This window comes from Salmo salar, chromosome 13 (genome assembly GCF_965601325.2).
Source record: "Salmo salar chromosome 13, fSalSal1, whole genome shotgun sequence".
NCBI lineage: Eukaryota > Metazoa > Chordata > Actinopteri > Salmoniformes > Salmonidae > Salmo > Salmo salar.
Genome location: NC_138303.1, coordinates 84,573,331 through 84,601,130, shown reverse-complemented (window position 1 = coordinate 84,601,130; position 27,800 = coordinate 84,573,331). Strand labels below are relative to the sequence as shown.

At 42.3% G+C, this 27,800-nt stretch overlaps 2 protein-coding genes across 7 annotated transcripts in view; one reads left to right on the top strand and one right to left on the bottom strand.

The window, feature by feature from the left end:
* LOC106567878 (misshapen-like kinase 1) overlaps positions 1–8,660 on the top strand; it is a 29,393-nt gene extending 20,733 nt beyond the window's left edge. For 4 of the 6 annotated variants that reach the window (XM_014137724.3, XM_014137727.3, XM_014137725.3 and 1 more), the window contains 16 exons: positions 436–515; positions 1,038–1,141; positions 1,253–1,353; positions 1,685–1,708; positions 1,901–2,052; positions 2,280–2,397; positions 2,555–2,671; positions 2,887–2,998; positions 3,305–3,460; positions 3,678–3,821; positions 4,076–4,210; positions 4,393–4,493; positions 4,624–4,773; positions 5,086–5,245; positions 5,345–5,484; positions 5,622–8,660. In XM_014137724.3, coding sequence (XP_013993199.3) covers positions 436–515; positions 1,038–1,141; positions 1,253–1,353; positions 1,685–1,708; positions 1,901–2,052; positions 2,280–2,397; positions 2,555–2,671; positions 2,887–2,998; positions 3,305–3,460; positions 3,678–3,821; positions 4,076–4,210; positions 4,393–4,493; positions 4,624–4,773; positions 5,086–5,245; positions 5,345–5,484; positions 5,622–5,705 — 1,878 coding nt within the window. In that variant the 3' untranslated portion in view covers positions 5,706–8,660. The remainder of the gene's footprint in view (positions 1–435; positions 516–1,037; positions 1,142–1,252; positions 1,354–1,684; positions 1,709–1,900; positions 2,053–2,279; positions 2,398–2,554; positions 2,672–2,886; positions 2,999–3,304; positions 3,461–3,677; positions 3,822–4,075; positions 4,211–4,392; positions 4,494–4,623; positions 4,774–5,085; positions 5,246–5,344; positions 5,485–5,621) is intronic. The other 2 variants (XM_014137726.3, XM_014137723.3) reach the window with 1 other exon arrangement.
* Positions 8,661–11,211: 2,551 nt separating this feature from the next.
* Positions 11,212–20,391, bottom strand: LOC106567879 (guanine nucleotide-binding protein G(I)/G(S)/G(T) subunit beta-2). Its single transcript, XM_045692262.2, has 10 exons — positions 19,511–20,391; positions 16,111–16,218; positions 15,764–15,802; positions 15,415–15,521; positions 15,208–15,271; positions 14,641–14,803; positions 13,836–13,902; positions 13,465–13,666; positions 13,056–13,272; positions 11,212–12,735 (listed from the first exon to the last, which is right to left on the bottom strand). The coding sequence occupies exons 2-10, from the start codon at positions 16,165–16,167 to the stop codon at positions 12,629–12,631; spliced, it is 1,023 nt and encodes a 340-aa protein (XP_045548218.1). The 5' UTR covers positions 16,168–16,218; positions 19,511–20,391; the 3' UTR covers positions 11,212–12,628.
* Between the last annotated feature and the right edge of the window lie 7,409 nt (positions 20,392–27,800).

Below are 27,800 nucleotides of genomic sequence, written 5' to 3'. Positions count from 1 at the left end.
TCTTGGTTGTAAAATAGTTGCTATTGAGCTCAGAGTTGAGAAATATAAATTATACTACAGAAAGCTGAGAACCACCTCTTTGACCGTGACAACCGGATAGCTGTGTTTTCCCCGCAATTGGATTTTGAAATCTTATACAATCAGAAAGAATTCTCCCGTGGCATTTTTTTTCCCCCCTCGACACAGCAGCAGGCCCCAGTTTACAGGGGCAGGCAGACACTTTAATTACAGGAATCATAAGGATAATGTGCTTTACTGTTTGACCAAATCATGGTTTTAGACGTTTTGAGTGAAGCGACCATGTAGAATACATTTTTTTACTCGCACAGCCAAGTCGAGGGGTCACAAAATGTGACTAAATGGTCGCAGTCTGGAGCTCTCTAAAGGGCATATAGATCTATATGTTAATGTGGTATTTCACTGTATCTTTCCCAGATTCCCCAGAGGACAGCCTCCATTGCCACAGCTCTCAACACCAACCTCTCGTCTGGCATCAGGCATCCAGTCAGAGCCAGGTAACTCAGGCGGACACATTTGAGCTACTCTGTCTAATCTCGGTGTCAAGAACGCACAATTTCCCACTACTTGATTTAGGTTCTGGAGGAAAACACTTTCCAATCTGTCTCAACAAAGTCCGTGCCTCCCTCTGCCAAAGCCCAGTCCCTCCTTCCTTCTCCAGAAAGTCCACCTGTGTTTATTAATATGTTTTCCTGCATGCTGACAACATGGAGGTATCTGATGTTTTCCACTAATATTTCACATGTAAGCAGTGTTTATTAGAGTTGTGGCTAAAATCCCTGTTCCCACTCTAAGCAACACATCTGGGATATCGTGATTCATCAAAATAATCAGCTCACCGTGTTTCAACACACCCATCAGAAACTGTTTTACTCCCTGTCTCCCAGATTTGCCTTTAAACGTCTGTCAGGGGAGATTACTCTGATTCTAATCATGACACATGAATGATGGTAGATCATGACACAGTTATGATATTGACTGCTGAGGCCAGATAACTGATTTGGTGTCTTCCTTAACAGCAACCCAGACCTCAGCCGCAACGACCGCTGGGAGAGAGGAGATGGCATGCACCTTGTATCCAATCTGCCCCAGACTGGCTCTCTGGAGAGGCACCGTATACTCAGTGAGTAAATCACACTGTTGCTGACTCTGCTTCTCTCTCCATCTCTTGATCCCTCTTACCAAATGAAAGCAAACCCCAACAATGATGTGATATTTAGTGTGTTGGTTTCAGGCTCCTCCAAAATGGACTCCCCCATACTAGGCCATGACGGGCGCATGAAGGGGCACAAGCCAGGGGAGTCACGCACCTCGTCCCGCCCCAGTCGCCCTGCTGTAAGTACCCCTCACCTGTAACCCCCCCCCCCACACTCTGAACACTGCGTGATGGATAATCAGACAACACTTTATACACCCTTATCTCTTCTCAGCTGTTCAGACTCATCTTATTTTAAGCTTATCACTTGTAGAAATCTATATTGCTCTCTTCACTGACTATTCTGCACTATTGTAATATCTGTACTCACTCCCCAATCCCTAGAACTGGATATTGACACCTGCACTAACAGTTGCTCTCTTTTTATGATCCTATTTTCTGTACCTGTTGATAACACCCTTTCCTCTGCACTCACTTCCCTGTTTGTCCACTGCTTCTTCCAATGCACAGAGTTACAAGAGAGCAATAGGAGAGGTTAGTATCTCTGTGTGTGCTGTGATATGTTTTTGCTTCCACTATGTCAGGCTGCTGTGTTAAGTTACACAAGCCTGCCATAGTCCTGGTATGCTGGCAAAGTATGTTAACTATTGAGGAAACGCCCAGCTCTATGCTTCCCTAATGTCTGTTGCGTGTCTGTGTCGTCTGCGTGTGCCTGTTTGTGTTCAGGACCATGGGCTGTATGCTAAGGAGCGCCCTGAGGAGCAGCCCAGACCTCCGGTGAAGGCCAACGACTACTCTTCATCCTCAGAAGGCAGTGAGAGCAGTGAGGAGAGTGAGAGTGGAGAGGGGAATGAGGAGGAGGACAGCCCCACAGACCGGTCAGTACCAGGGTGGGAGAGGCACACAGATAAACAGGAACTGCTTTTTAGAGACATCGCTACTTAATGTTATTGAAAGCCCATTGTCCACTTTTACCGCCAGCCTGACCATTCCTTGTCTTTTTATTTTCCTGTCCACTCCATATCCTCCACTGCACACTGCTCTGTCACCTTCCTCTGTTTCCTTCCCGTCTTCCTCCCTGACTTCCTCTCCTGTCTTTCTTTAGTCCCCGGGATGCAGACTCTGACTCAGTCAACACCATGGTGGTTCATGAGGAAGAGGGGGAGGGAGGGGAGGAGGGGCAGGCTGGAGGCTACGGGGATCAGACCATGCTGGTGCAGAAGGTGAGTCATCTGTCTCTCAGGAAGTAGCCTACTGGACTAATCTGCATTAAACACACACCTATAGGACTGACATGAGGGGGTGTGTGGGTGGTCAGCTTACTCTTATGTAGCGGTTGTGTTTGGAGTTTGACTGTGGTTTGTCCCCGTTGCCCGGCAGACACCAGAGAAGCGGAGCCACAATGGATACACCAACCTGCCTGATGTGGTGCAGCCCTCCCACTCCCCCACTGACTCCGCCTCCCACTCCTCTCCTGGGAAAGACTCTGTCTATGATGTAAGTCTGTCTGACCACCTGTCTGACCACCTGTCTGACCACCTGTCTGTCTCTCTGTCTGTCTGACCCTCTGTCTGACCGTCTGTCTGTCTCAGACTGTCTCAGACTGTCTCTCAGACTGTCTCTGACTGTCAATCTGTCTCTCCATGTACATGTTTCTCTGGCATAAACCCCATTACCAGTGGTATTTCTCACTCCCTTCCTGTTTCCCCCAGTATCAGTCCAGGGGTCTAGTCAAGGCATCAAGTGGCAAGTCCTCCTTCACCACCTTTGTCGACCTGGGCATGTACCAACCACCAGGCCCTGTGGATGCCATCTCTCTGGGCAGTAAGTACAGACAATAGAACTGGTCATTATCATAAGGGGTTAAATGAGGTTCCCCTATATACCTTCACATACCTAGTTTCCTATTCTACTCCCTCTATTTTCAGTACTCTGCTCACAATCATCAGCATCTCTTACTTACTGCTGTTGATAAATCTAAGTCATGGAAATGTCTCACAATGCAGGACGGCAGCAGTTGCCCACAGTAGCTTGATTCAATATCATTCCCTTAAGGAAGTTTTAGCATTCATAGAGAACTACGGCTTGTGTTTCTCTCCTCCCTCTAAACTCTACTCCTGCTGTGTCCAGGCCTGGGCTCCAGGTTTGAGCAGCTGAAGATGGAGGTGAGGAAAGGCTCCATGGTGAACGTGAACCCCACCAACACACGCCCCCACAGCGACACCCCCGAGATCCGCAAGTACAAGAAGAGGTTCAACTCTGAGATCCTCTGTGCTGCTCTCTGGGGTGAGACAGACGGCACACTGGTCTTGGCTATAGCCCACACTCTAATCATATGAGCCACAGAATTCAAATGAAACATAGAATGATATGTATTTCAATGACCACATGTAACACGCTTTGTTCCACCCGGCTTGAGTATCACATTTCTCACACATTGTACGTCCTGATTGATTGCATTAAGGGGGATATTTGTATCTAAGCGTGTGTGTGTGGTCCCCAGGTGTGAACCTGCTGGTGGGGACAGAGAACGGTCTGAAGCTGCTGGACCGTAGTGGTCAGGGGAAGGTCTACTCCCTCATCAACTCCCGCAGGTTCCAACAGATGGACGTCCTGGAGGGACTCAACCTGCTCATCACCATATCAGGTGATTGATTAGTACTGCTCTGCACTCACCTGGGTTCTGTTTAGGAGAGTGCAACGTCACAAAACCTTCAGATAGAGCTAACAGGATTCTAACTTTAGCATTTCTATCTGCGACGTTCTGAACGTTTCACTTCAGTTAATAAACCTGTGGAAAAGGACCTGTGCATCAAACTCCACCTGTTGCTACTAAGCCCCTTATCCAGTGTGTGTGTGTGTGTGTGTGTGTGTGTGTGTGTGTGTGTGTGTCCATCCCAGGTAAGAAGAACAAGGTGCGTGTGTACTACCTGGCCTGGCTGAGGAACAAGATCCTCCACAATGACCCGGAGGTGGAGAAGAAGCAGGGCTGGACCACCGTAGGGGAGATGGAGGGATGTGTCCACTACAAAGTGGGTGAGTAAAGGAAGGGAGGAGACGGGAGTAACAGTGATGTGACCCATTATTGAACCTTGTATCTATTATCAATGCATTCAGTTTTTCTAACAATGTATATTTACACATTTGGTTTTTCCTTTTTGGCACTGTTTATTTATAGCGTCACATAATGGCTCTAATCCCGCTTTGTATGTGTCTAGTGAAATATGAGAGGATCAAGTTCCTGGTGATAGCTATGAAGAACGCGGTGGAGGTATACGCCTGGGCTCCCAAGCCTTATCACAAATTCATGGCCTTCAAGGTAGGTCTCACCTTTCCTGCCTCATTGTTCTAAATGCCAGGAGTTCTATTTCCCCTCAGCCAGTCGACCAGAACAACATTCAAAACACCCCATGTTCTCCTCTCTCTTTGCCTCTGTCACTCTCCTCTAGTCCTTTGGTGACCTGCCCCACAGACCCCAGTTGGTTGACCTCACAGTGGAGGAAGGACAGAGGTTGAAGGTCATCTACGGCTCCAGTGCTGGCTTCCACGCTATCGATGTCGACTCTGGGAACAACTATGACATCTACATCCCAGTGCATGTGAGTGGAGGAGTTCCTCATGGGACAAGACGCACGCAGACAAATTCTTCCAAATCAAATAAAGCTTTGGACTTAATTCACACCTAAAATATCTATAAAACATGAATAACGATAAGTTTCATTGATTAGACGCCCAGACCCGAAAGGTATCGATGTGAAAACCTCCTCACAGATTCTACCACTTTCTTTCAAGATTTACATGCATTTAATATTTTAATCACTTCAGTCTTATTCAGAGCGACTTAGAATCAGTGCATCAACTGTGTTAGGTAAAACAAGATTCTAGTCCTTCGCCCCGGTGTGTGTCCCCAGATCCAGATCCAGATAATGCCCCATGCCATCGTGTTCCTGCCCAGCTCAGACGGCATGGAGATGCTGCTGTGCTACGAGGACGAGGGAGTCTACGTCAACACCTACGGACGCATCATCAAAGATGTGGTGCTGCAGTGGGGCGAGATGCCCACCTCCGTTGGTATGGCGCATGTGTACCTGCACGCAGTCACAGGCGCACACACACTTCTTTCTCTTGAAATTGGCATGTTCTGAGTTCTCTCTCTCTCTCTGTGTGCAGCACATATCTGCTCTAACCAGATCATGGGCTGGGGAGAGAAGGCCATAGAGATCCGTGCTGTAGAGACAGGCCATTTGGACGGAGTCTTCATGCACAAGAGAGCCCAGAGGCTCAAGTTTCTCTGTGAGAGGAATGACAAGGTGGGTCACACACACATTGGTATTCAAAATATCACTTAAGTGATCTATGTTTATGCCTCCGGTATGTACAGCTGTATGCACTGGGGTCTCATTGAATATGAGTAGTAAGCCTAATGTCTTGTTAATGTGTGTCTCAGGTGTTCTTTGCCTCGGTGCGCTCCGGAGGCAGCAGCCAGGTCTACTTCATGACCCTGAACAGGAACTGCATCATGAACTGGTGAAGCGACATAGTCCCAGACACAAAACACTCATACACATATATACACACACACGCGCGCGCTCGCCAACACACAAGCATACTGTAAATCCATTCCAGCCTAAATCTTCACGACAGAGTCCATCTCACCTGCCATCTTCTGTCTCCCCTGATCTGATTGATCTCCCTCTGGAATGGTACCTACCTATGATACATCACTACAGGCTTCTAATGTAATATCTCTACTTTGTACTGTATATACTTGTCCTGTATTATTGTACCTCAGTCACTTGGTGCGCCTGTGTTTAGTTGTAACTACCGTGGTTAGTTCCTTCTTATTGGGGGTATGTTAAAAACATTCAATTCCTGGTGAAATACATTTTAAAGAAAGCAAGATTCAGCCAATATAAGTCAAGATTGAATTGTAAATAGCTAGTATCTAACATGTTTAAATGGAAGAGAACATGGGTAGATTGAAGTCATATACATGACGTGTATATAACGCCTCCATTCAGGGTGGGCCACTGACCTGATATATATACTGCGCTGGCACACCCTGAAGTATTGTTGCAACACTCAAAATGCTAAGCTTCAGATTCCCTATGATTTAATTGTTAAATTCATCATTCAAAAAGAAAAATTGGTATTTGATTAAAACTCGAGTTCATGTTTTTTTTTTGGTAAAAATTTTGAAAGGAGGTTTTAAAAAACCTAGGAAGACCGACTATCCATTATGTGAACATGGTAACATTCGGGTCCTGGTAAAATGCTGTGTTCTAGTGTCATGCTTTCTATTTCTTTATTCTCCCCGTGTTTCATATCGGGGACGGAGCTATTTACCATTTTAGGAGCCTATCGAACAGACTTAAGATATTAAACTTTTCTCTTGTCAAGAATTTAAACAATATCTCTGCAAACAATTGATATTATCTGTACTGTTTCTGTATTTGGTATTAGCCTAACTGGCATTCTTACTTTTACTCTCTACTGTTATATTGCCGTTATATTGCAATATATATGCTGTTCTAGTGCAGTTCTTGTTCAGAAAGGGGAGTTTAGGTTGAATTAATTTGTTATGTGTAAAATGTACCAGAGTTAGGCAGTGAGGTGACTTACGATGTGGGGGTCGAGGGGTGATGAAGTATGAAGGTTTTTGATGTGACAGTAATATAGAGGACAAAGGAATTGGGTGAGCGAGTGATGTGCTTGTTAGAATATTATAATGGCAGCAGGTGTCCATGATCCTTACCTGGGGGATAGTGCTGGGGTTCAGGCTCTCAGCTGGCGGCTGTAATCCAGTGAAAAATAGTTCCCTCTTGCTAGATCTACTCTCTCTGTAACCTCTGTTATCGATGTATATTATGTTCATTGGTATGGATCTTGTTATGTTTGTACTCGGAGATGTTGGTTTGTAGGGATAGGGCTGCAGTGGATAATACTGAACGATCAGTGTGGTTCCAAGCAATAGCTGTGTGATTCTTGAGCCAGTGTTGAAATCCACTGACTGATTCTTTAGCAGGCCCAGTTTTGTGGCATATTTGTCTCTGCAATACTGAACCAGAGGACTCAAACTCATTGGGCACTTTCATTTATCATCTTACTAAACTAGTTGTAAGGCAACAAGTTGTTGAATATAGTGTATTTGCTATTGTTTTCCCTACCAAAGTTCCCAATTGTCCTCTGGACATACATGAATCTGTTTTGATTCTTTTAGAGATCAGGGGAAATGCTTAAGCTGTGGGTATGTTATGTAGTTTATGCTAAATGAATTATATATATTATAAATATATTTAGTAAATATTATAACATTAAATATATATTAAAATATATAAGGGAGTAAAGAACATAATTGATTGACACTTTTAGTACAGTTACAATTTCTATATTTTACTCTTATGTGAGCATGCTTGCATGCACATATCTGAGCAATTCATCCTGTATCACAATTCAGTATCAATTCTTAGAATAGTTTTTCTCTAGGCTAGTGCATTCAATATCATCTGTGTGCCATTTGTGACTGATATCGCAAATGTCACATTTTACACACACTCAACGAGTAGCTCTGGCAGCTGTGAAAAAGTCCTCTTATCTTAGTTAGCCAAACTGCCATGTTTACAGTTTAAGCAGTGCCTTGGAGTAGGGAACGGGGGGGGGGGGGGGGGTGAATATGACCCTCCACTCAATCTTCTAACTCTGAACTTCATGAAGAAGAGGTGTTACTGACAGACGGATCAAAATAATTAATAGTTGCCTCCCTCGTTAAGAATGGTGTTCTGTGCCAAATAAGTGCACTTAAATAGAAACCAGAACGTCCCAATATGTTTCAACAACTTTTAATGTTTTACATTGTCAATGATTATATTTAATTTTGTAATAATAACTGCAATGTTTAACTACTGCTCTTTAAACATTGAATGGACTCACCAGTTACAGGGACTGTATCTGTTGCCACCATGTGGAGGAGGAAACATTCTCTAGAGAATTTCAACCAGCGTTCATTTCATTCAATGCATACAATCTGCTTGTATGACACATTCATGTGACTAGAATATAGGCACAGGGAGAATGTGCAGTTGATGGCAGCAAACCAATTTGGAATGTAGAAAATGATATGCCTATAAAAATGCATCTCTCTTGATATGATGGTTCTCTAGACAGTGGGAGAGGGGCCAAAATACCATAGAAAAGCCATATGCTACTTCACATTTGTTGCGAATAGTTTAATAGTATTTCATATGTTCAAATGAAACTGAAGCCAGTGACCTGGGTTTTGTTATGTGGTGTTAGAGGGGCTAGAAACATGGAGATAAAGAAGCAGGTTTTTGCTGGTGGTCAAGTGTGTGTGGACTGGGTGAGATGCAGTGAGAAAGTAACCAACTTAATATATTCTGAAAGGACTATTTTATTAAAGGATATGTAAATGATATTGAGAGATTTAAATAAATGAATGTATATCTGTAAAACAGATTTCTATAACGTACTTTACTGTCTGGTATATTCATTAATCTAAGCACAATGTATTCTAATCTACAGTAGAGAGGGGAAGGCTATGAATGTGGGTGTGTACGTTAAGACTGAATGTTTGGACTGTTTTGGTGGGTGTGACAGATGCATGAGAGTGATGGCTGAGCTGCATGTATTTCCAGTGGATTACAGATTCCTCTTGATACAGCCTAACTAGTAGTCATACTGTTGGTTGAGATGAAGTGACCAGTCTATTGAGGACATGTACTGTTCGATGCAGGAGTAACCAGCTGAGACAGAAAGGTGGGTGGATGGAGAGGGTCAACAATTTGTCATCAAGTGAGCCATCTAATTTTTGTATAGCAACATTTCTATTGTCCATCCTAAATATAAAGTATCAGTCAAGTGTAGTGTTACGACAAAGTTGTAACAGTAAAATGGGCTTTGTTACATGAATCGAATTTTTCAGCCCCACAAAACAGGCATATCACGAAGGCTGTCCTTGCCATATCAAACGTTGACACTTCTCCTTCATAAGCAATATGAGTGTTAAGTTGGATTCTCTGCTGTCTCTGTCTGTGTGACTTTGGTGGGAGGGTGTTTATCGTGGCCTTTAGCAAACTGAATGTAAGATGGACTGTTTGTCTGTGTCTCATAATTGAGAGCTATCCATATATTGCTTAATCTGTTTTTTTTTGTCTTAATCCCAAGAAAATATACCTTGTAATCCACAGTCAGCATAATACACAAACATCACTTTAACAGTTGTGATGCTAGTTTTGCATTAATGCGTTTATCCAGTAATTGCCTTTATGATGAAGTATGAGGAGGATCAATAAATGAATGATAAATTATAATACATGATAAACAGTTGGGTGGGTTTCCTGCTTCTGTGTAGTGTTTTATTACCTGCCTCTTGCTATTGAGGCAATGACCTGCTCCACCCAATGTAGTCACACACTAATCAGACACTCCATTCACATATATTATATAGTAATACTGTACCACAGGGCTTTTGCCCTAGTACTACACAGCTGATTCAAATAGTCAAAGCTTGATGATTTGGTTATTTGAATCGGCTCTGTACTGCTAGGACAAAAACCAAAATGTGCACCCAGGGGGGGCCCCAGGGCCGAGTTTGGGAAACCCTGCTGTACAACGAAATCTTGGTTCTTGTAGAATAAGATTAAAGTATGAATGGATTTGTGATTTTTAATAGGTGCTTGTTGTGGGAATCAGTACAGGTGAAAGTCTGAAAGCTGAAAAAGCTGATATCTTTGGATGGGTCTATAATCTCTTCTACTTTTTCTTTTTCAATCTCTTGTTTTTGAGAAATGAAATGTCTTTTACCATGTTTGTTTAGTGTTTCTGTTTTGAGGGGTTAACTTCAGATTGTATTAAATAGACTGATGAACTTTAATATTTTAAAAGATTGTGTTGAATGAACTCATGAGTCTGTAAATGTCTTGATGAAGAATTGTTTGAAAAATAAAGCTATATTGATCTCATCTTAAACGGTCTATAATAGTTTCTTTATTCATAGATTGGGTGTAAAGCATGAGGAACAATGAATCCAATGAGAGAATGGGCTAAGCATGTGTTGTATATATGGCCTCCAGTTCCCAACCACCATCATGCAGGACTTCACTCCAACAGACACATTTACCAGGCTTGCGGTCCAATATTCAACCATTTCCCTGAAGTGTGGATTTATACTCCACCTTGTGGAATTAAAAGGAATAGACTGGTTTAAAGAACATGGTGGAAACCAGTGATGTATATAAACCCTGGATTGCTGATGCTATGCATTGGCGAATGAGATGCTTTGACGCCACTGGTCGGCCATATTGGCACTCCAGATGAAGCAGTCCAAATGAATGAAAGGAATTCTACAGTATTTCAATTAAATGTTTCAAGGACAAAATTACGTATTTAAATAATGTTGTAGTGGGGACAGTAACAGAACATTAAACAATTATACTTTAAGGAAAACATTTTAATATCTTTAGCTCACATATAAGTATGCGTTAAAGCATCTAATATAATAAACTTGTCAATACAAATTTAGACGTTAAATAAATGCATTTCTTTAGCTTCCAAAATATGTTTTACAGTGGTTGGGTGTGCCAAGATGGAGGTACAGTGGCTTCAAAACAGGTTATCATCTAGTGTATATATAAACCATTGTTGGGAACTCCCTCTGGTCTTGGTATGCACCAATCCAATCCCCATGTGGGGGAGTGAACGGGTGCACACTTCTGGAAAAAGGGTAGAGAATCGGAACGCAACATGAATACATTATCTGACCATTCTAAAAATGACCAGTAACTATTTATATCATTAATCAGTCTATAGTAAGTAGTATGTTGCGAAATTAGAGCACAAATCTGGACATCAGGTAGGTTTCATCAAGGTTAAATTGGGTCATCAAAGCATGTAAAATTCACTGTTTATGTTCAAGTTGTGTGCTGAACAGGATCCCCATATATCTCCCTTGAAAACTAGCATGCATGGTTTTAAACACAAATTACAATGTTAAAAAAGAAGTACACACAACTGGCCAAAACTGGCAAGAGAGGCTACGTGTATTTATTAATAGTATGTACAATGTATACCATCATAAAGTTGACATAATATATTGACAAAGTCAAAGTATGAATATTGCCCCCTGCTTATTTGAGAGTTGTCTCTTGATAATCTCGCTCACCTTATGAATCTCTCATTTTATTGATTTCATTTAGTTTAATTTCATCATTATTCTCTATTAATTATCCTTAAAGTGTATCTGAGGCACACAGGGAAAACATGAATAAAATAGGCGTAAAAAATTAATACAACAAAAACATCAAAATCAAAACTATCATATATTTACTTATATATGTGGGTGTACATATCTATAAAAACAGTAACTACATGATAGCATTTTGTTTGAGCCAGAAGAAACTAGAGAGAATTGATGGTTTATCTTGATTTTCCTTTAACAGTGTCACTGTGGGCATTCTTTCTGCTCTCTATCTATCTATCTCCCTGTCTGTAGTGTCTTGAGTGTTATTGGATTCACTTATTATCATGCTTTTCCAGCCCATCACTCTCTATTCCTTCAACTGTGACTTTTTTCACCCTGTTACAGAGACACACAAACCTACTGTAGCACAGAAAATCAGATTTAAGGATATTTGGGACTTGAGTAAACAAACGAAAAACAGAATTGTCTCCCCCATTTAGTTCAAGGGTTGGAGTTTCGCTCAGAAATAAACATGTACTGTAGATGTGTGTGCATGTATATATTTTTATATGTTTGTGTGTGCATGTATGTGTGTATGCACTTAAAGTATGTGTGTGTGTGTGTGTGTGTGTGTGTGTGTGTGTGTGTGTGTGTGTGTGTGTGTGTGTGTGTGTGTGTGTGTGTGTGTGTGTGAACACATTTGTGTTGAAAAATCTGGTAATTTGTGACATTTCAAATGCGTGTTTTAGTTTAGCATATGTCAGGATTTTATTGAATTTGGTCACGTCTTTTATGGTAGTTCCAATTACAAATGTATCATAACTGTGTGTGTACTGTGTACATATATATCTGTTGTGGGTAGTGTGGGCATTTGTTTGTAATTCTGGTGGACTCTTCCTGCATACAATGTGATTGGTAACATGTACAATTGCAAGTGGCATTTGTGTGTCTGTGTAAACTCATACCTAATTGGCGTTATATATATATATTATGTACAATGTTTCAATGTGTATGTGTGTATGTGTACATCTTTACGTACAGTGTGAATACAGTGTGCAAACTATGTGTACCAAAATGTGAGATGTGAATACTTTGTATGATCAATATTGTGTTTGCGTGTGGGTATGTGTGTGTGTGTGTCTCTGTATGTATGTGTCTATGTGTGTGTGTGTGTGTGTGTGTGTGTAATGTGTGTTTCTGTGTGTGTGTGTGTGTGTGTGTGTGTGTGTGTGTGTGTGTGGCATGGCTCAGGTAACTTGTCAGTTCCAGATCTTGAGGAAGCTGTCCCAGGACCCAGTGGCCACCGCCATGCCATCATCAGTCACACCTAGACAGCTCACGCGATTGTCATGGCCGGCTAACACTCCTGACACGGAGAGGGACAAACAAACAAGTGTTATCATATGGTGTCCTGGTTAGCTATCTCATCAATCCACCATCTTCAAATACCCCTGAACTGTTAACACACGGATCCCTTAGAGGGTTGAATTACATTTGACCGAGATCAGCTTGTGAATTGAAGTCTAACATCTCAATGTAATTAGAAGATATAACATTCCCTTTTAAGTTATCAGTTGTTTTCAGTCTCGGGTCTGATGCATTGCCAGACACAACTATACAACAATGGCTGCCAGTTAAAAGACAGCAGCTTGCTCCTACTCCACCCCACTACACCACCCCACTGACCTGCTCGATCTCCCTTCATGGCATCCCAGATGTTGCAGTTGAAGTCGTCGTAGCCGGCCAGCAGCAGCCGTCCGGAGCGGGAGAAGGCCACGGAGGTGATGCCACAGATGATGTTGTCGTGAGAGTACAGGCTGAGCTCCTGGTCGGCGCGCAGGTCAAACAGCCTGCAGGTGGCGTCGTCGGAGCCGGTGGCAAAGGCGCTGCCGTTGGGAAAGAACTGTAGAGGAGAGAGAGAGAGAGAGAGGGAGTGACAGACATGGGTTAGATCAGCTAGCATTAGGTACATTAGACATTCAGAATTAGCTAGTGCAGCTAACATGAAGGACTTTGGGAACGGTGACATGTCTTAGAGTATGGTTTCCTGGCTTAATGCCATGACATGAACCAGAAAGCAGGTCAGCACACTCACACAGACTGCGTTGATGTCAGACTCATGGCCCGTGAACGTCTGTCGGCACATGCTGTCCCTGATGTCCCACAGCTTAATGGAGGCGTCACAGGCTCCGGACACAAAGGTGCGGAAGTCTGGAGACAGGGACAGGCTCATAACGTCACCGCTGTGGCCCGAAAACACCGTGGTCTGCTGGCTTGTCTCGATGTCCCACAGTGCACTGGGTAAGAGAACAGAAGAGCGACCCACTGGATTTAACAACTGCTGTCAGATCATTTTGAGTGTAGGGTTAGGCTAGCTCATAGCTAGTTACAGTATAGACAATATAATGTAGTATATTTATATTTGCATTCTCCATAAGCCTTGGTTACGGATCCATCAGGACTCACCAGGTAGTGTCTCCTGAGCTTGTGATGATTTGATTGTCATCGATGAAACGGCAACAGGACAGGTAACCTGTAGCACAAATAAAAACATCTAGTATGGTGTATGGTGCTCCTACTAACGCCTCGATCACACCAACAGCTTCATTACATTTAGGTACACCAGAAGTACATTCATTTCCAATGGAACGCTGCGTTTTCCTTGCAGCACTGCGTTGCAGAGGCAGTTGCAGTGCGTTCTGTGCTGTGCATACGTTGGATTTCTTGAACGTATGCGTCAGACTGTATGCGTAGACGACTTGACAGAAATGGTAGCAGAAGGTGAATGTTGAACTTTTGTTGCACACATATCCAGATGATGCTGCGTACCATTTTACGAAATGATGCTGTAGGTGTGATCGAGGAGTAAGACTTCATTTCAACAATACTCGTCCTCCCGAATGTGAGTAATTTAAAAGCCCCAGGTGAGCTAGCGCTGTAACACAGCTAAGGGACTCACTAGGTTTTCTGGCTGATGTCTCAGCTCGTTATAATTGTGTTGCCCTGTGACTAATTAGCCATGTGAATTAAAGTCTTCCTTGTTTAGGGGTTTGGGACCTGGGGATCCCTGTGGGACAGGGAACAGGTAGGAATACTCAAGTGAACTGCATACATAACCATATGTAGTGTCACTGGGGAAGTTAGAATCAGGGAGGTTCAAATAAACTCACATAACCTAGCTAAGACACTTCTATGATTCCTCAATAAAAATGAACACAAAATGACTCAAGCTTAGTCACATAGGTATTTGTGTGTAGTAATGCTTCTTCACCTGTGTGTCCGGGTAATTCCCTGCTGACCCTGACGTTACCCTCGCGGGTCTTCAAGCAGTAGATGGAACAGATGTTGTCCAGACCTCCACAGGCCACGTAGTTACCAGACGGGGCATAAGCACAGGTCATCACCCAGGAGGAGCGCAGGGGGATAGCATGCATCTGGAGGGGGGATAAGAGTTGGTCACTGTGTGTCACAGAATAAAGGCATGGCCATGGACAAGGAGAGAGTAGTATCATTAACGGGGCCAGGCAGGAGTCCAGAGCCAAGTCCACGTCCAGACAGAGGAGGAGCAGAATAGTAGTTCATTGTGCTTCCTCTATATTGAATTTGTGGGATCTTTTCAGGGGGAGCCATTGCATAATATAATTTACAATGTTTGAATGGCAAAGTGACTCTGGTAGGTTATGATGTAAGTAGAAGTATGAGATGAGTCAAAACACACAGTCAGCTCCCATTTCATTTCCAATCCCTGAAGGCTGCCTAGTTTGCTGAGAGTGAGTCAACCTTTCCAGGCCCCTTGGTGAGACCAGGGGAGATGTTGTTATTTGGGTGCAGCTCTCACCTTGTTAGTGGTGTAGCTGTCCCAGATGATCAGTTTTCCATCTTGAGAGGCGCTGACCAGGAGCCTGCGGAGACAAAAAGGTAGAGCCATTGTGTTATACCTCATCAAAAAAAGCACCGCTTTTGTACTGCCATGTGTGGTATATGAGTGAGAGAGTGTGAAGAGAGGGAGAAGCCCCCTAATGGGTTGGCATAACGTTACACCCACCTAGAGTCTGTGCCCCAGTGCATGGCATAGATCTTAGCCAGGTGGCCACGGAGAGTGCGCCTCGTCCGCATCTGAATCCTCCCCACGGGATCCAGACCTGACGTTATCTGGTTGACACACAAACACACAGAAAAGCAATGTAAAGAAGACAAGTTCATCACAGGGTTACTGTGTCAATGTAATGCCCTGTATTCTGATCTTTTTTCGCACATCAGATCTTTTCACATCAGATCTTTTACAGAGCTGATCTGATAGGGCAAAATACAAATTAGTGAAAAAAAGATGAGAATTGGGCTGGCTGTCAAAACACAGCCATACTCTCTTTTATGCGGGTATGTGTGATACTTACCTGTGTCAGGGTTGAGTCCCCACATGCTTTCCTGGCATCCTAAGAGACAGAGAAACAGAGAGTGGTTAGACAAGCATTAGCAATCTCTCTCAATCTCACCCAGGCAAATATCCCACCTCTCAATATGGTGTGTTAGGCCTACTCCCTTTTCCACCAACCCCCTTCTCTTCTAAACCCAATGGTTTTACTGCTTTCATTGAGATCATAAAGAGTCTCAGAGTAAGATTGCTGATCTAGGATATATCCTGTAATCTAAAAGGCAAAACTGATCCTAGATCAGCATGCCTAGCCTCTGGGACTCTTTGTAAATGTGTGCCCAGATCAGTAACAGTCTCTGACACACATACTCTTATCTGGTTCCTAAGTTGCTCCGCCTCCTGACGCAGCTGCTCCAGCTCGCTCATTTTGGATTGGTCCCTGGCCTCGTCGAAGTCCTCTGTCACTCAGTCAGTCACCTGGTGGGAACAAAGGATGGAAAAACAGCATGAGAATTTAAACTTAAAACATTCATGTAGATCGCCCAGACTGAGATATCAAGTTCAAAATTAGGACTCCATCTAAGAGCAGAAATGTCCAATTAGAATGATGGACAGTGCCTGCGTCAGAACAAACCAATCTTCTGCTTGTAATGTAATATGCGCTATGTTTGTACATGGCATGCGTATCAGATTGCATGATTTGATTGCAGTGTTATCATGGTGAGTAATCGACTCCAACTACATCAGAGGTCTCGTGGTCCTCTGCTGGTCTCAACCTGATCAATGGGTTTGATCTGATCATAATCATTTTGGCATATTTCACCTGGAGGCTAGTTGTTTAACACCATCACAAACATGGCTGCAGAGCGGCAGCTAGAATCAGAGTAAATTGGGCATATAAAATAATAGTTAATTCAGTATTTTAAGTGCACGGTTTACTAACATAGCACATCTACGATACGTAAAGCTCTGTAATCTGTATATTTATGGTAGTACAGCCTTGTCTGGTTTAACTGTGGAGAATAATCTGTAATCTGGTATAATCTGAGAGAGAGCTTCATCATTTAATGGGCTCTCTCTGATATCCATGAACCACTTAATGCACAGAAACAAGATTAGGATTACTGCAGGCAGGCAGGCATTTATCATTCATTACAAGCACATTGAACAAAATGTATGTGTGTTTGTGTTGTGTTCTAAAGGGGGGCTCCTGAGTGGCACAGCGGTCTAAGGCACAGTATCTCAGTGCTAGAGGTGTCACTACAGACCCTGGTTCGATTCCAGGCTGTATCACAACCAGATGTGATTGGGAGTCCCATAGGGCAGCGCACAATTGGCCCAGCGGGTTTGGCCGGGGTGGGCCGTCATTGTAAATAAGAATTTGTTCTTAACTAATTTACCTACTTGAATAAATAAAACAAAAAAGTTTTGAATCTCTATTTAGCATAGCTATCATTCAAGGAATTTGCAAGTGGGATATTTGCATAATTACTATGTTATTACCTGGCTCTTACTATGTTTTAACAATGACTTGTTAATGATTCAACATTGCCGCGATTATGGTCGATTCTAGTGGACACAAAATGACATTGTTCAAGCTGCAGTATCAAAACAAATGAAAACTATTTTACAGCAAGATCTCGATCATCTAGTGAAATACACTACTGAAAACGGCTGACACTAGCATTATCACAAACAACATTTCCAAATTACTACATTTTTCACCCGCTAGACCTCCATTGTTACCGTCACAGTTGAATGTGACTGAAAATACTATGGTAGGCCTATTTGTATTATTTAAATTCACCAAAACAATATTTGCTGTACCATACACTTCCATATCAACATAATTAGCCCTACAGATGTGTTTTTGATCACATGCACAGGGAATTCGAAGAGAGAGAGAGGTTTCACATTCAAATCCTATTCAAAAATGGCCACTAGTATTTGCATGAGTTTGTGGGCCTATTCAAATCCGTTACGACACTGATGAAATACCTCTGGCCATTGTACTCTGCTTTGCACATTCGATTTGCATCACTGTCGATACTGTACCTCTTTCGGTGGCGGTGTACCGGTACTTGTAAAACACGCATATTAAAAAGGAAGATGCATTCACAGACAGGTACACTGCCCATACAGCAGTGTCAGGTAATATACATTTTCCATATTTCCTCTAATCCCAGTGCCTCAATGTTAACATTACCTAACACTCACATCACATGTGCCATGTTATTAAAAGCCTCCAACTCCACATACACAAACAAACAGGAACATCCACATCATCACCATCTACTAGGCTAGGGAGAGGAGCAATTAACTGGGTCATTGTTCCCGGTGGGAACCTCCAACCTGATGGATCACACAGCACTAATGGAAGGCGACCAGGGGAAATTGGTGGGTCCCAGTCTCCTGGCACAGCTGCTCATTTAGCCAATAAAGCACTGAGGGCTTGGTGGTGGTGCATCACCATCAGATACCAGGGTGGGAGAGGAGAGGACTGGGTGGGAGAGGAGAGGACTGGGCATCATGGGATGGGATGATCCACCATCGCCCACTGACATCATCAAATGGCCCTTTTTTGGTTTCCTCCTTTCCCCAATGCTTTCTGGACAGTATGTGCAATGCAATCCACCTTGCCAGGCAGTCACCAACCCAATCCGTTGTTGTCTGGACACACGTTCCAGTTCCTAACCCTCCCTCAAGAACATCATTTTAAGGGAGCATTTCTGGTAGAATTGGTTCAAGAAGTGTTTGTCCACTAGTAAAATCATTTTGAAAGATGTATAAAATGATGCAAAACACAGGGCAGGGCTGGATGTAAATTATCCTTATTGACTATACGTGGTTGTGGACCTCAGCACGTGTCCTGTGCTGAATAGGTGGCCATCAATGTCACCACAATAGCTTATTAAGCATTTTCTCCAAGACAATATATTACCCATGACAACTGACAGACAGAAGCTACCTAAACTATAGGTCAAAGACTTGCTTCTCATTTGGAAAATAATGCAAAATACAGTGTGGCCCCACCCCTTATGTTCATGCACAGTAAACGATAGCCTACTTGGTCTATTCGGTTGACATTTCACAGCGAACCAAGAGTGCTAAAGTAATAAGCACATTATATTAGCGTTATTGGATTGAGTGCATTACAGCATCATTTTCTATAATAGAATTCTAAATAAATTCCTTGCATAAAATGTAAAATCCACTTTAAGGTCAAATTGCAGCATAGACACTAGAATAGCCCTCCCTCATCAACAAATAGGTTGCTTACATCGGCCTTGGGGCGCAGCTCAGACGGCTAGGCTACTCCCTCACTACAAGCAACAGTAGCCTACCCAGTACACACAAATGTATGGAGGCTACTTAATATAGGTAGCTGTTAGGCTACTTGATGAATTTAAGGCCATAATTCCACGAGCAGTAAACCTCTGGCATTCGCGGTTAATGGCACTGACACCCTGGCAACCGTGTCATTTTTCCAAGCCGCTAAATATGCAAACACTTTACGGGGTTGCCTGTGTTAATATAGGTTATCGCAAGAATGTACAGCAAGTTATGCTATATGCAAATAGAAAAGCATTTGGTACAGTGGGGAGATTCGTCCATATGTCTATATTTAGGCTACCAAAACATACAGATGAAATATAATTTCAGCGAAATGATGAGCCTAGTCATGAATAGGCCCATCACTGGTAGGCTACATCATCCAGCCATCTTACATCCATGACAATTCTGACAGCATTTTATAATGGATGGCTACCTGTTAGGTAATGTTTCCGATGAGGTTGGTAGTCTTTCTCGAATACAGTCTGGATTTAATGTTTCAAATAGGCTGGGGATGTTTATTGGCCCCTTTTTCCTTAGAAAAGAAAACAATATAGGGACAGAAATATGCAGATATTTTCAATATCCTCTCTGCTCCTTGTCTTCTCTAGATTTTTGCTCAGTGAATCTCCAATGTAGGCTACACATCAAATAAATATTAGATCGAAGTACAGAGACACCATATCTCCGTTTGACTGGACCCCTTGAAAAGATGAGTTCTGCTGTTGTGTTCCCGTTTCCTCTTCAGAATGGTTTGCCTTTCTACGCCCGAGACCTTCATAAACTCGAAAACATCTTTGTTGGAGCGGGTTGAACACAACTGCAATCTGTCCACGCATCAAAGAAAATGCATTGAACCATATGAAATTAGTAAATAGCTTTTTTTATGACTAGGTTTTTCTCTTGATTGTGGTTTTCGTGATCCTCGCTTCCTTCCTCCTCTGCTAGTTCGCGGATATCTCCCTCCTCCTTCTCTCCCCTCACTCCCTCGCTTCGTAATGACCGTCGCCTCCTCGTCAAAAAAATGAATTATTAAATAAACTGCCAAACACAGAGGCTTAAACTCTTGAGAGAAAAATGTAAATGATATTTTAAAAGCGACTGGGCTATCTTGCCGGAGGAGCAGGAAACCCACCCATTGGTACACAAATTAAAAAAACATGCAATAGGCCTAATGCATATTCGCATGAGGTGTTCTTGTATTCAAAGCTCTAAATTGCAGTATTATAATAAAATAACGTAGTTTCAGATTAAATCACTCCGTCTGCGCTTGCTAACGTTAGATCTCGTAAGCACGATTCAACCACACCCATTTCGGAGAGACTGTACCATTTTAGAACCCCCCTCTGATGTCTACTGGATAGGCTACGGGTGGGATGACTCTCAGATGGTCCTCGATCTACTGCAGATCTTGAACATCACAGGGCCGCATTTGTCTCCTTTATGAAAACCCTTTTCGTGTCTTAGTTATTGATTAGGCCTAAGACTATATCTCTCAGTACAGTGTGCACTTATAGCGTTAACTACTTCCACTGTAGGAAAATTACTACAAGAGCCCACCCACCTAGAAAACCAAAACCGTTGAAGTGGCTCCAATCCGCCTCAATTCATCACTCATAGCAGATTTCTTACTTCGTCCCCTTCACGTTTTGATTAAAGTACTTGTGTAATTAATACCTCATAGTAGACTAATTACTCCGAAGCACTGTATTATCCCTGGAGATGTAGGCTATACACCTAAGGATTATTTTATAATTAGCAGATGTGAGTGTGAGAGAGCAAGGCCATAGACTGGTGAGAGCTGGGGTTTTATCAAGCCATGGTTTTATATTCATGATAGTGAGTAATCCGCTCATTTCTAAATCCTCTGTCTGTCCAGATTTTTTTTAAACCTTGCTCTTTATTTACTGTCAAAAGACTGTGTGAAGGTTACAGTGTGATAAAAAGGTCAGAGGCCTGTGCATGCACACACACACACACACACACACACACACACCACACACACAATACATAATATGCATAATCATTATTCTTATATCTAATGCATTTTTAAACTGTCATTGAACTTAGAGACCCACACAACACACACACAATATATACATAATAATTATATTCTTATATTTTAATGCATTTGTAAGACAGGAGTAAACCAGAACCAAGCAGCTGGTACTAAATGGCCATATGGGCCTGAGAAATATATTCCCATGGTTTGACTAGAGCAGACCATTGTTTAACCAAACATACCATTAATGATAATTTATAATAATGACCCTAGGGTGGGGGGTTACCTAGGCCCTCGATCAGTCAAAAAAGCTAACTCAATTTCAATTTGATAGAAGTATGCTTACTCTCAGCAAACATAATCTGATTTGGGGGGCTGACCCCAGAAATCTAGTGACTTGTTTTGATTGAATGGGAGTCGGGATCTGCCATAGTCTGTGGATAGGTAAATGATCAACACACATCTAAAGAGAATGCATGATTTGCTCTTGTTGACACTCTGTGTGTCAGTGTATTCCAAAAGGTCATTGGAAAAGTCGAAAGGTGTACTTTGAAGTTCAACAGAATACAGTAGACTCTACCATCTCTGGATCTGGCTGCAGTGCACTCTGTCAGACAAAGGGGTGATAGGGCTTGGACATCCAAGGAAGTGAAACAGCGAGGCTGCAATATTATAGGCAGGGACAAGCATCCTTCCCCTACACAAAGTAAGGCAATGGTATATCCCACCTGCCCTGTCCCTCTGCAGGCCATAAGTGACTGTAGTAAATGAGGATAGCTTGCCTAGCAACAGCAAGGGCTTGAGCAAAGAGATGGACACAAGGAGCCATACATCCACAGATTGAAAATACACATGCATGCAAATATTATACATGCCACTAAAAATGTCTTACTTAACTACACATAAGCATAAATGGTCAGATGTTTTTGTTCCAATAGGGGCTCCCCTAAATCAGAGCAAAGTCCACATTTAATATGCTTTACTTAAAAAAGCATTGTTAACTGGATTAAATTCCAAAACCAGGTGACCGCTCTTATCTTTTCACCACAAAGCTTTGATTAAACCTTTAGATAAACACAATGGTGCATTTCGCTCTCCATTTTTTTGCAAGCAAGAGAGGCTGATCAGTTCTTTGCTTAAACAGTGGGTGGCAGTGAACATTCAACAAAACAGAGACCATCATTTTCATAAAATGCAATGTATTCCCATTTTAAGAGAATGTCACCTACTATGGCCATGAAGTCCTTGGATACGTTGTTGGGTCACATCAATATGAAGCCCAGTTCCTAAGGACACTGACTGCAAGAGTAGGATAGGAACAGTGTTGGTGAAGCTACTCTGAAAATATAGTTTACCAAGCTACCAATTACTTCTCACTGGAAGAAGTTAAGCTACACTAAACCTACCCTTAATGGCCCAGTGCAGTCACAAACGTGCATTTCCAACCTGGACTCAGGGGTAGAAGTAACATAGTAAATGTAAATCCGAGACAACGGTCGCAACAACAGGGTCAAAGTTGAATGTCGCTTGCTCCTTCCCGGGAAAAAGCAATGTCTATATACATTTCTGAGCACACAGTGTCTCCTGGAGCTCGGTGTCCTGGCTCAGCCTGGTTTCCAGCAGCTCCAGTCCTTGCCGGTCCCCCATCGGGAGATTGAAATCATCAGGCAAGGACAAATCTCCTACCGACCCACTGGCCCATTGGTCCGATACCACCCGGACCTATAGAAAAAAATAAGCACTTAATCACTGTCACACCCCTAAAAACAATTATACACCAAAAATAGATGTGAAAGTTATGTTCTCACCTGATTGCCCACTCCTTAACACCTTAACTTCTTCCCTAAGGGCTCTGTGTTCTTTCTGGAGTCTTTGCATTTCTACCCTGAAAAATTCAACAAAATTGAAAAAGGTTAAAAGTAAGTTACCCTCGTGGAAAATTGCAGGTTACTTTTTAATATAATTACATACTGTGCAAAACAGGACAGACAAGCATAGTCTCATCTTGGCTAAGTGAATGTACTACATACCTCCATGGCTGTCATCCACATGCTGCTGTGGTGAATATGATCCTGGGGCTGTCCAGTCTCCTAATTGAAAGACAGATTACACAGATAAAGGGTCTTGTGTCTCCTCTGAATGTACACACCCATTCATACATGGTGCAAAAAAGTTACTGTTCATATTTTAAGTCGGTATGTTCTTACCTTCATGTCTACCACCATCATTTGGCACGTTGAACTGTCTCAATGTAGGCCCTGTTTGAAACTAAATACTGTGCACAAAAGAACAGATAGGATAAGTCATCTGGGAAAAGTGAATGTATTACATACCTCCATGGCTGTCCTCCACATGCTGCTGTGGTGAATATGATGCTGGGGAATATGATGCTTGTCCTAATTGAAAGATAGATTACAATAAAGGGGCTTGTTTCACCTCTGAAATTCATTCAGTACTTAGCAGGAGAGAATGCATCCTCCAATGGATTTTTTCATGAATAATGCTTCACTTACTTGTATTCAACCTCTTGGCCGCTTGAAGTGGCATCCGTGTTATAGAGGAGAGAACTAATTCTAAGAAGAAAAAATACATAAGTACAGTACATTTGGAAATTGACCAGGAAAACTGATTATGGTTCAGAAATGGAACTTCGCATATAATCAAGCATTTAAAAAAATCTATTTTACATACCAGCTCTAAAGTCTACGACCCCCACAAGCCTCTTGGGACTTGTCTGAAGTCAGTACAGTCGATCTGCCAACTTCTGCCTGTAGTGTCCGGACAGTTTGGGCTACTACACACTAAAATGACCCATCTGTGTAAAGGTGAGACTCTCTCACGAACACATACCCTTGTCTGAAGGTCTCCCGGTACCAGTCAAAAAAAATATGGAAGTTTATGGAGACTGTTTTGTGCCAAAAATAAGGGGTTTCATACATGTACTTTTTTTATATATCTATCAGATATAGGATAGAAACTTCCTTTAGATTGTTTTGGGGGGGATATCTGTTGTTCAATGTAGAGAATCTGTTATTCAATGTGTTTGCTTTGGCTAATAGCAGTAACGGCCCAAATAAATGTATCAAATCATTATTGTATATATTTATTTTATACTTCAAGAGGTCTTAAAATTCAAAATCAACTTCTTAAAACAATTCCATATACAGTGCATTCGGAAAGTATTCAGACCCCTTCCCTTTTTCCATATTTTGTTACATTACAGCCTTATTCTAAAATTGATTACATGCATTTTTTTCCTCAATCTACACACAATAGCCCATAATGAAAAAGTGAAAACAGGTTTTTAGAAATTTTTGCAAATGTATATAAAAAATGTAAACATCCTTGAGATGTTTCTACAAGTTGATAAATTGAATTGATTTGACATGATTTGGAGAGGCACACACCCGTCTATATAAGGTCCCACAGTTGACAGTGCATGTCAGAGAGCGAAAACCAAGCCATGAGGTCGAAGGAATTGTCCGTAGAGCTCTGAGACAGGATTGTGTCAAGGCACAGATCTGGGGAAGAGTAACAAAACATTTCTGCAGCATTGGAGGGCCCCAAGAAAACAGTGGCATCCATCATTCTTAAATGGAAGAAGTTTGGAACCACCAAGACTCTTCCGAGAGCTGTCCGCCTGGACAAACTGAGCAATTGGGGGAGAAGGGCCTTGGTCAGGGAGGTGACCAAGAACCTGATGGTCACTCTGACAGAGCTCCAGAGATCCTCTGTGGAGATGAGAGAAGTTTCCAGAAGGACAACCATCTCTGCAACACTCCACCAATCAGGCCTTTATGGTAGAGTGGCCAGACTGAAGCCACTCCGCAGTAAAAGGCACATGACAGCCTGCTTGAAGTTTGCCAAAAGGGACCTAAAGGACTCTCAGACCATGAAAAACAAGATTCTCTGGTCTGATGAAACCAAGATGGAACTCTTTGGCCTGAATGCCAAGCTTCACATCTGGAGAAAACCTGGCACCATCCCTACGGTGAAGTATGGTGGTTGCGGCATCATGCTGTGGGGATGCTTTTCAGCGGCAAGGACAGGGAAACTAGTCAGGATCGAAGGAAAGATGAACGGAGCAAAGTACAGAGAGATCCTTGATGAAAACCTGCTCAAGACCTCAGACTGGGGAGAAGGTTCACCTTCCAACAGGACAACGACCCTAGGCATACAGCCAAGAGAAAGCAGGAGTGGCTTCAGGACAAGTCTCTGAAAGTCCTTGAGTGGCCCAGCCAGAGCACGGACTTGAACCCTATCAAACATCTCCGGAGAGACCTTAAAAAAAGCTCTGCAGCGAAGCTCCCCATCCAATCTGACAGAGCTTGAGAGGATCTGCAGAGATGAATGGGAGAAACTCCCCAAATACAGGTGTACCATGCTTGTAGCGTCATACCCAAGAAGACTTGAGGCTGTAATCGCTGCCAAAGGTACTTCAACAGCGTACCGAGTAAAGGGTCTGAATACTTATGTAAATGTGAAAATTTGCAAAAATGTCTATGAATCTGTTTTTGCTTTGTCATTATGGGGTATTGTGTGTAGATTGATGAGGATTTAATCAATTCTAGAATAAGGCTGTAATGTAACAACATGTGGAAAAAGTCAAGGGGTCTAAATACCTTCCGAATGCACTGTAGCTTAGTAATGCTGTCTCCCAATTGTCTAGACCAGTGAATAATAAGGTAGAGGCGTGAATTATCCCGCAAAAGATTAACCTTCATATCAGGCAAGTAAATTACACTAACAGTTAAAATGAGAGTTTATCAGAGACATACACTATCGTTCAAAGGTTTGGGGTCACTTAGAAATTTCCTTGCTTTTGAAAGAAAAACACATTTTTTGTCCATTAAAATAACATCAAATTGATAAGAAATACAGTGCAGACAATGTTAATGTTGTAAATAACTACTGTAGCTGGAAACGGCAGATATTTTATGGAATATCTACATAGGCGTACAGAGCCCATTATCAGCAACCATCACTCCTGCACTCCTGTGTTCCAATGACACGTTGTGTTAGCTAATCCACGTTTATCATTTTAAAAGTCTAATTGATCATTAGAAAACCCTTTTGGAATTATGTTAGCACAGCTGAAAACTGTTGTTCTGATTAAAGAAGCAACAAAACTGGCCTTCTTTAGACTAGTTGAGTATCTGGAGCATCAGCATTTGTGGGTTCAATTACAGGCTCAAAATGGCCAGAAACAAAGAACTTTCTTCTGAAACTCATCTGTCTATTCTTGTTCTGAGAAATGAAGGCTCCATGTGAGCCTTGTTCAGCTCCATGTGAGAAATTGCCAAGAAACTGAAAATCTCGTATAAAGCTGTGTACTACTCCCTTCACAGAACAGTGCAAACTGGCTCTAAACAGAATAGAAAGAGGAGTGGGAGGCCCCGGTGCACAACTGAGCAAGAGGACTAGTTTGAGAAACAGACACTTCACAAGTCCTCAACTGGTAGCTCCATTATTATACCTTTATTTCAAGAAGGAACACAGACTGAGACCAAGGTCTATTTTACAGCTGGGCCCTGCGTATACATGTTTACACATACAGTTTAGGTACAATGACTAAGAAACTACACAAGACAAACAAAACGACCACAGATAACACAAAAAAATACAGCAGCAGATTATTACATTTACACATAGGTTATTCCCCTAACAGCACAAGAACGTGCATTACCCGAAGCAGTTACAAGCAATACAAAAATAAAAATCCTCCAAAAAAATGTTTAAAATGGGCAAGAGGGACAAGAGTCTCAAGTTTAAGTTTAGTCTGCAGGCTATTCCATAGGCAAGGAGCGTAACAGGAAAAGGCAGCCATACCCAACTCTGTGGAAATCGCATGGGCCTCAAGTGTAATCCATGCTTGAGACCTGGTTTTCGGAATTCTAATTCTAATGTTGATGAGTAATGACAAATAAGAAGGTAGTTTATTCAGAAGTGCTTTTACATGAAATAGTACCCGCAAAACACCAGTCTCAACGTCAACATTGAAGAGGCGACTCCGGGATGCTGGCCTTGTAGGCAGTTCCTCTGTCCAGTGTCTGTGTTCTTTTGCCCATCTTAATCTTTTATTTTTATTAGCCAGTCTGAGATATGGCTTTTTCTTTGCAACTCTGCCTAGAAGGCCAGAATTGCGAAGTCGCCTCTTCACTGTTGACATTGAGACTGGTGTTTTGTGGGGTATTGTGTGTAGATGGGTGAGAAAACAAGTTAATTTAATAAATATTGAATTCAGGCCCTAACACAACAAAATGTGGAATAAGTCAATGGGTATGAATACTTTCTAAAGGCACTGTATGTACAGCACACATATCTAGGAATAAAGGATAAATAATTAAACCGTAACCAGTAGCAGCAGCTTATGTGATGAGTCGAAACAGATAGGGTAAAAATGGTCAATGCAGATAGTCCGGGTAGCTATTTGGTTAACTTTTTAACAAATTATTTATAAGTCTTATGGCTTGATGGTCAGTCTTGTTTAGGGTCCTGTTGGTTCCAGACTTGCATCGGTACCGCTTGCCATGCGGTAGCAGAGAGAACAGTCTATGATTGGGTGGCTGGAGTCTTTGACAATTTTTAGGCCCTTCCTCTGACACCGCCTGGTATAGAGGTCCTGGATGGCAGGTAACTCGGCCCCAGTGATGTACTGGGCCATATGCAGTAGCCTCTGTAGTGCCTTGTGATGAAATACCAAGCAGTTGCCATACCAAGTAGT